The sequence below is a fragment of the Hyperoodon ampullatus genome, assembly GCF_949752795.1.
Source record: "Hyperoodon ampullatus genome assembly, chromosome: 7".
Classification (NCBI taxonomy): Eukaryota; Metazoa; Chordata; class Mammalia; order Artiodactyla; family Ziphiidae; genus Hyperoodon; species Hyperoodon ampullatus.
This window is the reverse complement of record NC_136920.1, coordinates 9016634-9034566: the sequence shown is the minus strand read 5'-3', so window position 1 is coordinate 9034566 and position 17933 is coordinate 9016634. Positions and strand designations below refer to the sequence as shown.

General features: G+C 51.0%; 2 protein-coding genes across 4 annotated transcripts in view; both read left to right on the top strand.

The window, feature by feature from the left end:
- Nucleotides 1–7549, top strand: PELI3 (pellino E3 ubiquitin protein ligase family member 3; the record flags this gene model as incomplete). Of its 3 annotated transcripts, XM_079707471.1 has the most annotated exons (7): nucleotides 1–152; nucleotides 694–765; nucleotides 2842–2971; nucleotides 3567–3668; nucleotides 4466–4660; nucleotides 4980–5168; nucleotides 6555–7549. In XM_079707471.1, the coding sequence occupies 7 exons, from the start codon at nucleotides 1–3 to the stop codon at nucleotides 7122–7124; spliced, it is 1410 nt and encodes a 469-aa protein (XP_079563597.1). In that variant the 3' UTR covers nucleotides 7125–7549. The 3 variants fall into 3 exon arrangements, with proteins under 3 accessions (XP_079563597.1, XP_079563598.1, XP_079563599.1); XM_079707472.1 differs by lacking the exon at nucleotides 694–765; XM_079707473.1 differs by lacking the exons at nucleotides 694–765; nucleotides 3567–3668.
- Nucleotides 7550–11302: 3753 nt separating this feature from the next.
- Nucleotides 11303–17933, top strand: part of DPP3 (dipeptidyl peptidase 3) — a 33844-nt gene continuing 27213 nt past the window's right edge. Inside the window, exons 1-2 of the mRNA XM_079708596.1 lie at nucleotides 11303–11337; nucleotides 12521–12795. Of these exons, the coding sequence (XP_079564722.1) occupies nucleotides 12526–12795 (270 nt within the window). The 5' untranslated portion in view covers nucleotides 11303–11337; nucleotides 12521–12525. The remainder of the gene's footprint in view (nucleotides 11338–12520; nucleotides 12796–17933) is intronic.

Genomic DNA, 17933 nt, shown 5'->3' with positions numbered 1-17933 from the left:
ATGGTGTTGGAAGGAAACCCTGAAGTGGGCTCCCCCCGAACCTCAGACCTCCAGCACCCGGAGAACCAGGGCTCTTGTGTCCTCTCTTCTCCCAGTGAAGATGCACAGCCAGGGGAGGAGCCCATCAAGTATGGTGAACTCATCGTTCTGGGGTGAGCCTCCCTGGTCCAGGTGGGGCGGGGCACCAGGCACCCCACAGAACAGCCAGACCAAGGGCCCCGGCTCTCCCCACTTAGGGCCTCCTGCTGTTTGTCCCTCCTCACCTTCCCAGCTGAGAGACAAAGTTGACCAAGCCCACCTCAATTCATAATTGTTATTTTATCTTTCCATTTCTCATAAATTACTGAGACAACTCTAACTGCCCACCCACATTTCTGAGCAGAAGAAAGTAACACCAGCTGCCTTTCATAAAGCACCTAGTGTGTGTAGTCTGAGGTGAAGAACTCTGGTTCTCCAGCAAAACTGCTTGGTTCAAATCCTGCCTCTGCAAGTTGCTTAACTTCCCTGTGCCTCTGTTTTCCCATTTTCCAATAGGGATGCTAATAATAATACCTCAGAGGGTTGTCGGAAGGAATGAATGAGGTGATTTCTGTAAAGCACGTAGGACAGTGCCTGGCACGCACCAAGTGTTCTGGGAGGCAGGCCTGTGCCGAGCCCTTTCATGGACATTATTTCATTTCAATCTTCACAAAGATGCTGTGAGGAAGGAGGTGAGGAAACCGAGGCTCAGAGAGGGGAAGTGACTGGCCCAAGGGCACACAGCTGGTAAGTGGCAGGGCTGGGATTTGGACCCAGGGCTTTTTACTCTAGGTCTAGTGAACTTTTGCTAAGCTACAGCTGACCCTCACGCTACAGATGAGGAAACTGAGGCCAGGAGAGAGGAAGAGACATGAGTTGGTGGCTGAGTAGAGCTCATCCCTTCCTGGTCTTCACCTAACCAGGATCTCTGCACCACCCACCTAGCTCTTGCCCCAGGCACAGATTCCTCTCCTTCCTCCCCCACCCCCCATCTGTACCTCCTTTTGGCCTCTCTCTCTACCCCAAAGAAAGTATATGATAAGCTATGTTATCATTGTGATGATTATTTAGAAATAATAATGGCTACTGTTTGTTGACATGTACATGCCATGTACTTTTTTTTTCAGTAATAATAATAATAATAGCTAACACTTACCACGGGCTTGCTATATATATGCCAAACTCTGTGCCAAGCATTTTTAAATGCTTTATCTCCTTTAGTTCTCGCAATGAACCTGTGAGGCAGGTCCTCATAAATTAGCCCCATTTTACAGAGGTCATATGATAAGCGGAAAAGCCAGGATTTAAGCCAGGCCAGTCTGAGCCCCCAGCCTGTGTCCTGAACTGTCCCACCCCCCATATGTGGGAAGAGCTTACAAGGGCAAAAGTGATGCCCCTCTCAGGGGTGCTTGCATTAGAAAAGCAGCTGCTTCGGAATTCCCTGGTGGTCTAGTGGTTAGGACTCCACACGTTCCAAAAAAAAAAAAGCAGCTGCTCGATGTCCCAAAGGAAGAGCTGGCATTGCAGCTGAGGGTGAGGCCACTGATGAGGGAGAGCTCAGACCTAAGGGGACAGGCCCTCTTGACTGCCATTTGTTCTCTGCAGGGCAGTGAAGCCCCACACTGGCTGGACATCAGAGCCACCTGGCGAGCACATTGGAAAATACCCATTGACAGGCCCATCCCAAACCTACAGAATCAGAATCTCCATGTGTGAGGCCGGGGAAGATTCTGATTCAAGTGGTCCTCAGCTGTATTTGCCAGCTATTCGTCCTTTTCACTTCCCGCCGCCAAACCTTCCATGGCTCCCCACTGCTTATGGAATAAAGTCCAGAATCCTCAGCCTGGTGTTCAGGGCCCTCCCACTAAGTTCATTTTCCCCTGCTGCACTTTAGCACCCAAATCACCACTCTCTGATCTCACCAAACCCTTCCAGCCTCAGGGCCTTTGCTCAGGGTGAGCCCTCCTACAGAAAGTCTTCTGCAGAAGAGGCTGGAGTCAGACAGACCCGAGTTCACATCTAGACTTTTCCCACTGACTAGCCTGGGACCTCAGGCAAGTCATTTTATCTCCCTGAGCCTCAATTTTCCTCATTCGTAAAATGAGAAGAAAGATACTTGCCTGGCAGGACGTTGTACACGTTCCATTAGGTAATTAATAATGTGAAGCACCAAGAACACGGGAGGCTCCGGTACATGGCAGCGATCAAGGTTATGACTCACTCCATCTTTGCCCTCCACAATCATTCCCTCCGGACAAGAGCTGGAAAGGAAGGTAGAAATTTAATGTGTGTGGCGATATGGAGGTAGTGGCATTGTGGGTCTGTTTTTTTCTTTCATTCTGGTTTCCGGTAGTACTTGTGATATAATTAATGACAGTTTGCTAAAGGTGAATCCTTTCTAGTTCTTCAAGGCCCAGTATGGGTGTCCCCTCTCTTAGAAACCTGATCCTGGGGCCAGAATTCCCTTCTCCTGTCTCTGGGCCTGGGGCGTACTTGGCTTCTGCCTGGATCATGGCAGGTGGCACACAGAACTGTGGTGTGTCACTATACCATGCCAGCACCTGGCACCTGGCCAGCCATGGTTCAGGAGTCCAGAAAACACTGGTTAATTGGATGCAAGGCCTTATGAGGATATTCTGACCCCCACCCCACTCCCCAAAGGCACCAATTTGATATAGTAGGGTCTTCTAGTTGTGGGTGGTTCTAGGGCTTGTTTATTAAGGTAGGATCTGCCCAGAAGCTGGCAGTTCCTCCTAGTCTCTCAGGGGCTCACTTTCTCTCTCTCTCCCTGCAACCCTTTCTTCTTAACCCTCACATCCACAGCTACAATGGGTGTCTGGCAAGTGGGGACAAGGGCCGCCGCCGAAGCCGCCTGGCACTGAGCCGCCGGCCACACGCCAACGGAGTGAAGCCGGACGTCATGCACCACATCTCCACACCGCTTGTGTCCAAGGCAAGCAGCTTGTTCAGCGGTCCTGGTTGCTGGTCTTCCCAGTCCTACCTGCCCACAGCCCCGCTGGAGCAGGGGAGCCCACTGTGTCTTCACTCACTGCCCCAGAGACATGGTGCTGGTGGGAGATCCCTTGCCATGTGTTACAGTCTGCAAAGTGTTTCCTTGACCACCAGACCCCATCCATTGGATGGAAGTGGTCAGCATCATTTTTAGAGGCGGCCAAGGCTCGGAGAGGGGATGTGACAGTCACACAGCAATGACGAAGGAAAGGCCTTTGGCTGCAGAGGGTTTGGGTTAGAATTCGGGCTCTTCTGTTTCCAGCTGTTAGACCTTAGGCCAGTTTCTCCTCCTCTTGGAGCTGCAGTTCCCTCAACTGTAAAACGGGAATGATAACCATGCCTCCTTCGGGTGGCTTTAGGGATCCAATAAGGTAACCTGTGTAAAGTGCCAGCTGCACAATACACCCTCTGCAAAGGGTGGAACCGCCCCTTCCCTAGGAGTGGCCACTGGACCTTGGGCTCCAGCTTCTGGCTTAGAGGCTCATCCTTCTCCTGGCCACATGCCCGGGAAAATGACTTCCCCTTTCTGTCACCAGGCACTGAGCAACCGTGGCCAGCACAGCATCTCGTACACACTGTCCCGGAGCCACTCGGTCATAGTCGAGTACACACATGACAGTGACACAGACATGTTCCAGGTATGCTCGGGCGCCTCCACAAGCCTTGGCCACTGGACCACCAGGCCTGGACGCTCAGCTCTGCAGGTGTTCCAGGGGGTGGCTCGTGGCCACGGGGCAGGTACTTTGAGTCCTCAGTGCAGTGGACCACTCTTCAGATGAGGAAGCGGGACACCCCAGTGAGGGTTGTTGACTTCCCAGTCACACAGGAAGTCAGTGGCTGGATCAAGATTCAGACCCAAGCCTGGACTCCCACCTGCGGGAGGCATACAGTTTAGGAGTTCAGAGTGTGTTGTGAGAGTCGCACTGCCTGGCTTCTGCTCCCAGCTCTGTCAGTTAGTAGCTGGATGACTTTGGGCAAGAGTCGCTTAACCTCTCTGGGCCTTGGTTTCCTCATCTGTAAAGTGGGGCCCATTATAGTCCCACCCCAGGGCATCGTTGGGAAGATTAACTGAGATATTGCACGCGAAATGCTTAACATGATATATAGTAAATATTTACCCAAAATTCACTATTTTCTACTAACATTTGAACATTCCCAGACTATGGGTGTCAGTTACCCTTTCACTGTTCTATCCGCAAATCAGCTAGTTTTTAATTGAGTGGGGTGCTTCCAGGAACTGGGGGAGAGACAGAGAAGGAGAAACACAGACACCAGTGATTGGATGTGGAGACCCCCAGGGAGCTGGGATGGTGCTGTCCCCTCCTTGTTTGGTGACCCTGCACACAGAGCAGCTGCTGGGGACCCTGGGATGGGAAGCCCGCAGGATTGACCTGTGCACACAGCATTCCTGTGCCTGCCCTCCCCTCCCTCACAGATTGGCCGCTCCACGGAGAACATGATCGACTTTGTGGTAACAGACACGTCCCCTGGAGGAGGGGCTGCCGAGGGCCCCTCTGCCCAGAGCACCATCTCCCGCTATGCCTGCCGCATCCTCTGTGACCGCCGGCCGCCCTATACCGCCCGCATCTATGCCGCTGGCTTCGATGCCTCCAGCAACATCTTCCTGGGAGTGAGTGAGCCCCCCCGGGGCAGGGACCAGCACTACATCTGAGAGTGAGCCGAGGGGTAGGCTGGGGAGGGGCAGCATCCTGGGGTGATGGACCAGCCTGCAGTGACCATAACCATGACCTATGCAGGGATTAGCAAGCCCACTTAACAAATGAGCGCAGCGAGGCTCAGAGAGGTCAGGTGACGCCCAAGGTCATGCAGCGCCAATTCTAGTCCTCTCCGGGCCACCTCTGAGCTCGAGGGTAGAGGGGCAGCACTCCTGGCTCGCAGCCTGCTGGGGGCCACTCGGGGATGTGATCTGATCCCACGTGTGGTCCCAGGAGCGGGCAGCCAAATGGCGGACCCCTGACGGCCTGATGGACGGCTTAACCACCAACGGGGTCCTGGTGATGCACCCAGCAGGCGGCTTCTCTGAGGACTCGGCCCCGGGTGTCTGGCGGGAGATCTCGGTCTGTGGGAATGTATATACTCTGAGGGACAGCCGCTCGGCACAGCAGCGGGGGAAGCTGGTAGGTGGCCTGTCCACCCTCCTCCCCATCCCCGCATCCTTCCTGGGTCCTCCCAATCTCCCCTTCCCCCTTCCCAAGCCAGGACAGATGATCTCCAGTCCTGCTGCACAAGGGATCCCCAACAGGGTCCATCTTGGGGCATGTGCCACTTGCACCACAGAGGGGAACAGACCAGCATCTCCAAGTGGAGCCCACATACTGCCAGAGGTCCCTGGGGTGATGTGAAGTGGCACCCACACACACACACCGTGCAGTACCAAGTGGCTTTGAGGATGCCGGCAGCTGAGAAATTCACACCCTCCTATGAGGGTGACACTTGGCCTGTGTGTGAGCAGTTTGTAGCCTGAAGTGTTGGTAGTTTGTAACGTGTCTGTCACGTTCACACGCGTTTAGCTTTATTCTCTCCCAGCAGGAAAGGGCCTTGGAGTAGTTCTGACACAGGTGACAGTGAACGCTCCATGTGGTACAGACCAGAGAACTAATGTCGTAGAGAGACATAGGGGCTTGCCCAATGTCATGCGGCGAAGATCCTCAAATGGGCCACGCAGAGCTTTTCCTAGGTATGAGCACCTCGGGCAAGGAGATGCCAAACCTCGAGGAAAAGCATGGCTTATCTTTCCAGAGCATCAATTCTATTGGGAGATCTGGGGAAACATTCTTTTTTAAAATTATGCTTTTGAACGTTTCACTAGGACACACTTATTGAGCACCTACTATGTTCTGGGCACTGTTCCAAGTGTTTACATTGATTCATGAGAACCACTTGCTATACAGGGAAGTAAAATCTATCTTGAGGATAAGGAAATTAAGACACAGAAAGGGTAAGTTACTTGACCAGGGACACAGAGTTAGTCAATGCTGAGGCCAGCATTCACACCCAGACGATCTAGTGCTAGAGTCCTTGCTTTTAACCTCAGCCCTTAGGACGCCTGCTTTGGGCTAAGTGCCCAGTGTTTTGGACAGAGGAGTTTCTGGCCTCTGCCATTAGGGGAGAGCCTGGGAAAATGTTTTAGAAAACTCCCATTTTGGTCCAGGCCTTCTGATTTGACAGATGAGGCGACCAAGGCCCACGTTCCACTGAGTGTAAGGAATGGTGCCTGCCTGGGTGTTTTTTGTTGCTGTTTTTTCGGACAGTGCCTGCCTGGGGCCACTTGCCTCCCCTCCCACGCGGCTTCTCAGTCTTTTCTGCTCCTCTGCCCCCACCCTCCCCCCTCCTCTGCCCCAGTCCAACACCCTCCTCTGCCCCAGCCAGCCCCACGGGTCCAGAGTGCTCTCTCTAGGGAGGTTCAGTGGGATGGATGGGTGGCTTGACTGGGGTCACGGCGGCCCAGTGGCAGGGGGTTCAGGAGCCTCCTGGGCAATAAGGCTCTTCTGCTGCCCTTGCAGGTGGAAAACGAGTCCAACGTGCTGCAGGACGGCTCCCTCATTGACCTGTGTGGAGCTACGCTGCTGTGGCGCACGCCAGCGGGGCTGCTGCGGGCGCCCACGCTGAAGCAGCTGGAGGCCCAGAGGCAGGAGGCGAATGCAGCGCGGCCCCAGTGTCCCGTGGGCCTCAGCACCCTCGCCTTCCCCAGCCCAGCCCGTGGCCGCACGGCACCCGACAAGCAGCAGCCCTGGGTCTACGTCCGCTGTGGCCACGTCCACGGCTACCACGGCTGGGGCTGCCGGCGCGAGCGGGGCCCCCAGGAGCGCGAGTGTCCTCTCTGCCGCCTCGTGGGGCCCTACGTGCCCCTGTGGCTCGGCCAGGAGGCCGGCCTCTGCCTGGACCCCGGGCCGCCCAGCCACGCCTTCGCACCCTGTGGCCACGTCTGCTCTGAGAAGACTGCCCGCTACTGGGCTCAGACGCCACTGCCCCATGGCACCCACGCTTTCCACGCTGCTTGTCCCTTTTGCGGGGCCTGGCTCACCGGCGAGCATGGCTGTGTCCGCCTCATTTTCCAGGGGCCGCTGGACTAGGCTCCCTGGGGGCCCCCTGCTGCTGCGCCCGCCTGCCCACCCAGGTCCCCCACCTCCTGCAGCCCAGAGGGAGCTCTGCATGTGGGACTCTACCTGCTGGCACATCGCCACACCAGATGGACACGTTGGATGGGTGGTGCCCTTCCCCTCTTAACTCTGGCTCCAAAGGGGGGTCTCTTGGTCAGAATGATGGGGCCCTCAGCACCAGCTGTGTCCCGGGCTGATGGAGGGAGGCTCAGTCCTACGCCCTGGCCCTTCCTGGGGCATCCCACATCATGCCGCCTACACTGTGCCCCTGGGGGAATGAAGGGGCCATGGGCCCCTGACCCCCAGCTTAGGCTGGCTGTGCCCTGAGCCTGCCAACCCAGTTCCAGATAATCACCCTGCTGCTGCCCTGGGCTCCTCTATAAACCTTGCTGCTCAGCTGCCCTCACAAACCCCTCGTGTCCTGCATGCGTGCAACGCCTCCAGCCCCTAAGGGAGTGCCGGGTGGGCGGCAGGCTGGGACCGACATCTGTGGATACCCACTGTGGGCTGGACTCCTTGCTAAGTGGGATCTGGGGACACAGAGACAGTCAGACCTGGTTCCCTGCCTGGTAGAGTTCACAGTCTAGTGGGTGACAGACCAATTACTGAAGGACAGCATGGCTTCCTGTGTGCTGGGATCAGAGAATCACCAGGAGCTGTGAAGCTGGTCTCACCGGAGGGTAGAAAAGTGAGGAGTGAGAGAGGCTTCACTGAGGAGGCGCCTAAGGGCTCCGCCTCATAGGACTGCTGGGAATCCCCACAGGAAGTCGGGGCGCGGTGGGGGGGTACTTAAGGCAGAAGGGAGGCCGAGCACAGGCTCAGGTGTAAGTATGCAGGCAACTGAGTGAGAGGTTCTGAGTGGCTGGAGCGTGGGCTTCAGGGGGCAGAAGGGTGGCTGGAACGAGGTGCTGGCACCATGCTGACAGGGAGGATGCTGGGAGAAAGTTCTGACCCTCACTTCTGGACAGTCAGGAGTTGAGCAGGGGCGGGCGGGGGGAGAGAGCTCGTGGTTCCAGAGTGTTGGCTGTGACACAAGGGCTACCATCACCGAATGCCCACTGTGCACCCCGCACTGTGCTAATGGTAATAATAACTGTGTTCACTGAGCACTCACCAGGCACCAGGCTCTGCTGCTCAGAGGTTTTGTTATTTAATCCTCCCAGTAACCCAGGGAGGGAGGTGTGACCATTTCTGTTTACAGGGAGATTAAAACACACGCTCCAAGTCACACAGCTGGAAAGTGGCCAAGTCAGATTCGAATCCACAGCTGACTGCCTAGCCTCAGAGCCTGCCCTCTCCTCCATCGCACTGGGCTGCTTTCCTTGGACAGGGATGGGAGGGGTCTGGAGGGCAACCCAGGTAAGGGGAACAGCATGGGCAAAGGTGTGGCAGAGAAAATGCTTGACGACCAATGAGGTGGGTGTGGAGGAGGCAGAAAAGAGGAATGAGGGGTGGGAATGTTGGGCTGGGGTCTGGTGGGCCTTGGTTGCCATAGAGGCCAAGTCTGAACTGGATCCCTATTCATCTTGGCTAAGTGTCGCCTCTTCCTGAGAGCCAAGGCAAGCTCGGGGTGCTGATGGGATTGCCCCAGAGCTTTCCTGGGGCAAACAAGTTGGAAAGACAGGTAGATGGAGGTTCTGGAAATACAAAAATCTGAAGAAGAGGCTCTGAGTACCGGCCTGACATGGGCATCATCCCCAATGGAAGACAGAGCCTTAGAGAGTACAGATTCCAAGGGGAGGGACCTGCCCTAATCCACACGGCGGGCTGGAGCCACAGAGACCAAACCTGGGACTGTTGAGAGGAGAGAGGGCACTTGCTGGTAGTGAGAGGAGGAGGTGATCAGACTCTTGCTTCTAGAGCATCACACTGTCACAGAGGCGGAGCCCAGATGGGGTGGACTTGGGAGCATTGCAACTCCTACACACACACACACACACACACACACACACACACAGCCAGAGCAGTAAGAATCCAACTCACACACACACACACACACACACACACACACACACAGCCAGAGCAGTAAGAATGCAACTCTTTCCAGTTCTCTCTTCCCCCAAATGGGGGAACACTCCCATGCCATTTCTATCAGGGAACCTCAGACTGTCTAGGAGAAGAGGCAAGCAAAAGGCACAGGTGCCACACGAGGGAGAACTCAGAGGTGTTGGTGGAGGGGGTCAGACAGCCCTGGTCTTGGTTCAGCTCTACCCCTTTCCAACTCTTGGAGCCTCAGTCTCCTTAGCTGTTAAATGGAATAACAGTCCCTATGTTGCCAGGTGGTTGTGAATGTATGGAGGACACCTGTAACATAGGATGTACTTAATATTACTTCCTCACTTACTCCTTCTTCATTCCCATAGGCAAGAGCCAAGGCTGGGGATGGTCATGACTCCAGGGAGTGGACTGCTGCATGTGATACTCTGTGTGTGTGTGTGTGTGTGTGTGTGTGTGTTGGGACAGATGGAGGGGACACTGCAGTGGAAGGCTAGACCCCAGTTCAGGAACACCTGAGGACTTCCTGGGTGGCCTTAGGGAAGTCAATGAATCCATCAGCCTCCATTTCCCCATATGTGCAACAGGTAAAATGATATCCTATCTCAGGGTTTTTGCAAGAATTAAATGGGATCCTCCATGTCAAGCTGCTAGCACGGACCTTCAGAAAGTGCTCATATTAGCTGTGAAAATAAAAATGCAGCTTGGTTGGGGGTTTCCCAGGAGTACTGGGATGTTTCCTTGGCCTGAGCTGCCCACTGGTGTCCATGGGAGGCACTTCCTTTTTTATCTGTGTACATTTCAACCTCTCCCAAGTCAAGGAAGACTTTACACGCATGTGAAAGACAATGAAAATCAAGGCACAGGGAAGAAGAGTGATTTTCTAAGGACACAGACCAATTTATTGAGTTCCTCACCATCAGAGTCAACAGTTCGCACCGCTGTGCCAAGCAGGGCCTTGGGCACTTTTTGTGAATGAGAAACTGGTGCCAGTGGTGGGCAGCTGCTGCTCTGGGCCTAGACACAGGTGTGGCCAAGGCTGGCAAGGAGGATATCACTTCTCCTCCACCCCTCTCTGCCCAACACTAGGGGGCAGCACTACCCTGTCAACACTTCACTCAAGCCTACAACATCCCTCCGAGTAAAGACAATTTTTAGCCTGGTTCTCTGGCTGAGGAAGCCAAGACTCAGAGAGGTAGTGTCCCACTCAAGGACACACAGCCAGTAGGCAGGGGAGGCCTCACTGGACCGTAGATGGCCTGGCTCTGCCCCACCTCTGACTTGGGACCCTCACCGTGTTCCCCACTTCGCCCAGACTGGGCGCTTGGCCCTTCCACATGCCATTCCCCGCCCAGGCCATCCTCCTGTGAGTCTCTCAGACATCCAAGGCTCGGCTCTGCCCTGGACAGCTTTTTGGGGTCGCAAGCGGCTTTCTCATCCGTCAGGCACCCGGCGAGCACCGGGGAACTGCCAGGCCCCTCGTCCCTTTGTGCTGAGGAAACTGAGGCTCGAAGATACTCAGCTGCAGCCCCCATCAGGCCCACGGTGAGTCGGTAGCGGTGCAGGGAAGCAATTGGGGGCGTTTCTCCGCGCCCCCCACACGGTAGGACCATGTCAGCCCTGGCAGGAGCCCGCTCACCTGTAGCCTCGATTCCCTGCGCGAAGGGTTTTGCAGTCTCGGAAGAGTCTCCGCCCCCTGGCCCTCGACTCCACCGAGGAAGGACCACATCACTCCCACGGTGCAGGTTTCCCCATACAAAACTGAGGTCGGGGGACCGGGAAAAACCCCAAAGGAGAGCGGAGGTCAGGACTGTGGGGGGGGAATCCCTGGTGCTCTGTCCGTGACAGCCACGCCGCCCCGCCTGGACTCGGGGTCCCTTGTCAGCCCCGTCTGCCGGGACTAGGACGCCACCGGCCAGGCCACTGCGGTTCCTGACCCCCGCGCGGGCGCCACCTGCCGACAGAAGGCCAAGGCCACAGGGGCCGTTCTGCGTACGACGCCGTGGTGCCTGGGGCGGGGAGCCGGTATGCCGGCGAAGCTCGCCTTGGCGCGCCTATTGGCTGGAGGCGATGCCCGTCCGGGCCCCGAGGCCCGGCAATTGGCTGGTGGGGGCGGAGTTCGCGGAGCCCCAATGAATGGGGGGGGAGCCGGAAGCAGGAAGTGAGTTTGCGATCGGAGCAGCTGCTGCAGGTGAGGTGAGGCGCGGCGCCCGGGTTTCGGGGTCACAATGTGTCATCCTCGGGGGACAGGGCGAGTCTGGGCCGAGCGCAAGATCATCCTCTTTCTGCCCCCCATCCGGTACCCCTGCCAAATTCATCGCGGCCCCGAGGCCAAGGAACGCTCCAGGCAGCAAAGGGTTAACACTCCTTTCAGAACCCAGGGGATTGTGCTATTGGGGAGCAGCATCGGGAGGGGCGGGGGAGGTTGGAAACTCATTCCTAGTAAGAGAGGGCTTTGTGGAGTACACTCTGGGTTGGGAGACACCCGGATCCCAACCGGGCAGTGAGACCTTCGGTAAGTTGCTTGGCCTCAATCTCCCTAACTGTAAAATGAGTTTTCTCCCAACTCTGAATTTCTGTAGCTAGGATAGCTCCCCTGGCCCAGTACAGGGAGAGGACAGGAGGACGGAGGACCGAAGAAAAGGCAGAGAGATGAGGGTGGGACAGATCCTGGGATCAGTGAGAGAGGAAGAGTTCAGAGAAAATCATTTACTGCCGTAGGTACATTCCATTCGATTGGGGTGACCTTGTGACCTCATCTAATTTGCATACCCACCTGGTGAGGCTGGGGTTACTATCAATCTCATCTTACAGAGGCCGTAATGGAGGGGCAGAAGAGTAAAACAATTGACTTGATGATTAGGAGTCTGGGGCTGAGCCAGGATTGGAACCTGGGTCTTCCAACTGGGACTTTGTCCTTATGAGCACAGTGGTGGGCAGAATTGAAGAACCTGCAGGATGATTCTGAAGGAGGAGGCTAGGAGGTCAGAGAAGGAGGAGGGGAGGAGTGAGGCCTGGGGCTGGGAGTCCAGAGATGCAGATCTCTGCTTCTGACCTCTCCCTTGTGTTATTAGGCAAAGCTCTAGCCTCTCTGGACCTGTTTCCCCAACAGTAATACTAGGTAGTTGGATTCAGTCTTTAAGTTTGAGAGGCCACGGGCCAAACATTGCCTACCAGAATATTTTGTAATCTCCTTGGGTGAGTCACCTAACCGTCTCTGAGCCTCAGCTAGCATATCTGGTGCATGGGTACAGTGGTATTCCCTTCCTCATGGACTTTGGAGAGGATTAAATCAGACTGTGAGAGTGCAGAGTCAGGTGTGCAGTTGGCATGCAATAAATGATGGCTGTGATCATGGTGATGGTTCTCAGCAGGGCCCATGGCGGACACCCAGTACATCCTCCCCAATGACATCGGTGTATCTAGCCTGGACTGCCGCGAGGCCTTCCGCTTGCTGTTACCCACAGAGCGCCTCTATGCCCACCACCTGTCACGGGCTGCCTGGTATGGAGGCCTGGCCGTGCTGCTGCAGACCTCCCCTGAGGCCCCCTACATCTATGCCTTGCTCAGCCGCCTCTTCCGTGCGCAGGACCCCGACCAGCTGCGCCAGCATGCCCTGGCTGAGGGCCTTACCGAGGAGGAATATCAGGTCAGTTCTCTCAGGCCAACCTGCATTTCCTGAGTGGCTTCTGGGTGTGAGGGACCAGGAAGCAGGGGTACAAAGGACTTTCTGTCTCTTTGCATTAGACGAAAGGTTTCAAACACAGGGACATCCCCTCCTGGAGCTTCAGTCTTCTCGTCTGCAAGATATGCGTGAGGGTAGTCTATACCTCTTAGGGTTGTAGCGACCTGACGCCAAGATAAGTGGCGGCTGCTGTGATTATAACAAGGGCTGTGGAGTAAAGGAAACAGCTGTGGAGATTCAGAGGCGGTAGAGGAATGAGTCCAGTGTAGGAATCAGGAGGTCTGCGTTCTGGACCATATCTTCCTCTACCGTGTTGTGTGTCCCTGGGCAGAACGTTCTGCCTGTCCCCTTGTTTTTGTCTGTCTGTGGGTCTGTTGGCCAAGGAATACATTAATGCATTCTTAATGCATTACAGAAATGCAGAAAGACACAAAACAAAACAAAAAGATCATTTGTTCTCAGTGCCCTCCCCAGAGGTAACCACTGAAGATGGTGGGATATATAACCTTTTCAGTCCTCTGTCTGTATTGCATACCTGTACACATACATATGCACATGTATTAGTTCCTTATTTTCTCTTTTACATATGAGATCACATTCTACATATTCTTATGAGTTCTGCTTTTTTCACTGAACACCATGTCTTGGAGAACTTACATTGGGTACATATAAATCCACCTCATTCTTTTTTATTGGCTGTGAGGTATTCCACAGCAATGTACACTATAATCAATTTAATCTTTATTGATGGACATTTAGGTTTTTCTCTACTCTTCTTACAAACAATACCATGATGAGCATACTTATGCACATGTGTGAGTAGGATCTATTTTGTAGAAGTAGAATTGCTGGGTCAAAGGCTCTGTACATTGGCAATTGATTGGTGCTGTTAAATCATCGTCTGAAAAAGCTTCACCAAGAATGTATGAGGACATGGTCTGTCTTTCTATATGTAAAATAAAGGGATTGGATTGCTTATCTCTGCGCTGAGGCCCAGGCTGTTTCTTCTACGTTTTTTGGACTTTGAGTAATTGCATCCCATCTCTAGGCCTTGATTTACTCATTAAAAGAGCTAATAGCTGGGGAAGTGCTTATTAACGGAAAAGTGCTACCCAAGTATTCATTATTTTCAGTGGGATTCTTTTGTTTGTAAGTAACAGAAACCCACCTCAAATTGGCTTAAATGAAGAAAAAAGAAAAAAACACCTTGACTCCCAGTCTGGTCTGGCATGTAAGGAACTTAGATGTTGCCCATCTCTTCTAACAACAAATAAAAAGCTGAAGAAATTGAAAAATCAACAACTCTTCTTAGATCCTTAAGAGAAGTGAGGTCACAGGGCAAACTGCTGCCCCCAAAATTGGAGAGACAGACAGGCAGGTACAGAGAATCACAACTTACCAGAGCAAAAATTCATGAGCAGAAACCTCCACAGAACCAGTGCTGGGGTAGGAAAACCTGAACTGTAACTGATGAATTGCTGGAGGCTCAATGTGGACAATTCTAAGAGTTAAAAACTCCAAGGGGACCCAGTCATAAGGGGGGACCACAGTTTGGGGGATTTTACCTCCAGGAGCTTGACCTGGTTCTCATAATGAATTTCAGAGAAAAAGTCCCTCATGCTCCTCACAGGAGGAGAGGAAAAGGAACCATTTTTGAAATATGCTAGAACATTCTGTTCTTCCTAACATGGTCTGCCCTCAGGAAAAACTGTTTAACCAGAACCAAACCTGCTAGGGTTTTATCAGAGCCTAACTGATCTGGAAGAAGGGAAATACCCAACTCCATAGCTCTGACCATCTGTCCCACCTAAGAGGAGTGGTGGGAACATGGGACTGAGAAGCACATGTGAAGTTCATAGTCCAGCAGCAAAGGCTCACTAAAGGACTGAGACTTAATCATGGGATTCTAGAATGCTTCCCCTGCCCCCACACCTTACCATCACCTTAATAAAGGCCTGTTTATGACAGTTCCTTTTACCTAGCACATCATGTCTGGCTATCAAGAAAAAAAATCCAAAACATTCTTAAAGGCAAAAAACACAGCTTGAAGAGACAGAGCAAGTATCAGAACCAGACTCAGATATGGCAGGGATGTTGGACTTATCAGACCAGGAATTAAAACAACTATGACTAATATTCTAAGGGTGCTAATGGATAAAGTAAACAGCATGAAAGAACAGATGGGCAGTTTGGGATTAACATATATACACTACTAAATATAAAATAGGTAAACAACAAGGACCTATTGTATAGCACAGGGAACTATACTCAGTATCTTGTAATAACCTATAATAGAAAAGAATCTGAACAAGAATACATATATAGATATATACATATATATATCTGAATCACTTTGCTCTATACTTGAAACTAACACAATATTGTAAATTATACTTCAATTAAAAAAAAAAAAAGAACAGATGGGCAATGTAGGCAGAGAGATAGAAATTCCAACAAAGATCCAAAAAGTGCTAGCGATCAAAAAAACACTAATAGAAGTGAAGGACACATTTGATGGGCTTATTAGTAGACTTGACATAGCAGAGGAAAGAATCTCTGAGCTTGAGGGTATCTCAATAAAAACCTCCAAAACTGAAAAGCAAAGAGAAAGAAGACTGAAGAAAACAGAATAAGATATCTAAGAACTGGGACAACCATAAGCAGTGTAACATATATATAGCGGTAAAACCAGAAGAAGAAAGAAAGAAACAGAAGAGATATCTGAAATAATAATGACTGAGAATTTCCCCAAATTGATGTCAGATACCAAACCACAGATCCAGGAAGTTCAGAGAACACCAAGTAGGATAGTAAGTGCAAAACAAAAAAGAAAAACAAACAAAACCTACATGTAGGCATATCATGTTTAAACTACAGAAAATCAAAGAGAAAGAAAAAGTCCTGAAAGAACCCAGAAGGAAAAATTATCTACAGAGGAACAAAGATAAGAATTACATCTGACCTTTCAGAAATCACGCAAGCAAGAAGAGTGGACTGAAATATTTACAGTGTTGAGATAAAAAGCCACCAACCTAGAATTCTGTACCCTGTAAAATTATCCTTCAAAAGTGAAGTGGAGGGCTTCCCTGGTAGCGCAGTGGTTGAGAGTCTGCCTGCCGATGCAGAGGACACGGGTTCGTGCCCCAGTCCGGGAAGATCCCACATGCCACGGAGTGGCTAGGCCTGTGAGCCATGGCCACTGAGCCTGCGCGTCCAGAGCCAGTGCTCCTCAATGGGAGAGGCCGCAACAGTGAGAGGCCCGTGTACCACAAAAAAAAAAAAGTGAAGTGGAAATAAAGACTTTCTCAGACAAACAAAAATTGAGGGAATGTGTTGCCAATAGACCTGCTTTGCAGGAAATGTTAAAAGAAGTTCTTTAGAGAGAAGGAAAATGATATAGGTCAGAAACTCAGATGTACAGTAAAAAGAGGAAAAGCATTGGAGACGGAATAAGTGAAGGTAAAATAAAAACTTTTATTTTTCTTATTCTTAATTGATCTCAGAGATAACAGTTTGTCCAAAATAATAACAGCAGCAACATATCCAACTATGTGTGCTTATGTGTACATGTATGTATATGCTTATGTATGCTTATGTAGAAGTGAAATGAATGACAGAAGTGATATGAGGGAGGGGAGGCAAGAATTAGGATTATTTTGTTATTATAAGGTACTCAAACTGCCCATGAAGTGGACTTGAATTAGTTGTAAATGTATATTACAAACTCAACCACTGAAAAAACTAGAAAAAGAAGTACAACTGATATGCTAAGAAAGGAGAGAAAATGGAATCATATAAAATGCTCAGTTAAAACCACAGAAGGCAGAAAAAGAATGGAAGACAGGTGCCAGCATGGTCGGGTTCTGGTGAAAGCCCTCTTCTGGGTTGCAGACTGCTGACTTCTCACTGTGTTTTCACATGATGGATCATCTGAGCTGGCTTTCTGGGATCTCTTTTGTAGGGGCACTAATCTCAATGAGGAGGGCTATGCCCTCATGATCTCATCTCCTCCCAAAGGCCCCATCTCCTAATACCATGGCCTTGGAGGTTAGGTTTCAACATACTGATTTTGGAGGGACACAAACATGCAGATCATAGCAATCGATAAACCTCTAACCAGGCTGACTAAGAAAAAAAAGTGAGAGGTCACAAACTGCTAATATCAGAAATGAAAGAAGGGACATCACTACAGATCCATGGGCATTCAAATGATAATCAAGGAATACTATGAAAAATGTTATGCCCACAAATTTGATAACCTATATGAAATGGACCAATTCCTTGAAAGACATAATCTGCCAAAACTCACACAAGAAGAAATAGATAATCTACATAGGCCTATATCTATTAAAGAAATAGAAACAATAATTAATAAACAACCTTCTAAAACAGAAAACATCAAGCCAATATAGGTTCACTACTAAACATTTAAGTTAGTAGTACTAACTTAATTGGTACTAAACATACCAATTCTCTACAATCTCTTTCAGAAGAGAAAAGCAGAGGGAATAATTTCTAACTCATTCTGTGAGGCCAGTATTACCCTAAAACCAAAATCAGACAAAAATTACAATGAAAGAAAAGAAAACTACAGACCAATATGTCTCATGAGCATAGATGCAAAAATCCTCAATAAAATGTTAGTAAATTGAATCCAACAACATATAAAAAGAATTGTGTACCACGACCAAGTAGGATTTATCCTGCCAATCTGGTTCAACATTCAGAAATCAATAAATGTAAATCACCACATCAACAGGCTAGAGAAGAAAAACCACACGATCATATCAATAGATGCAGAAGAAGCATTTGGCAAAATCCAACACCCATTCATGATAAAAACTGTCAGAAAACCAGAAATCTTACAGCGAACATCATATTTAGTGGTGAAAAACTTTCCCACTAACATCAGGAATAAGGCAAGGATGTCCCCTCTCACCACTACTTTTCAACATTGTACTGGAAGTCCTAGCTAATGCAATAAGACAAGAAAAAAAATAACAGGTATACAGATTGTGAAGGAAGACATAATACTGTCTTTGTTCACAGATGACATGATTGTCTATGTAGAAAATCTGAAAGAATCAACCAAAAACTCTTAG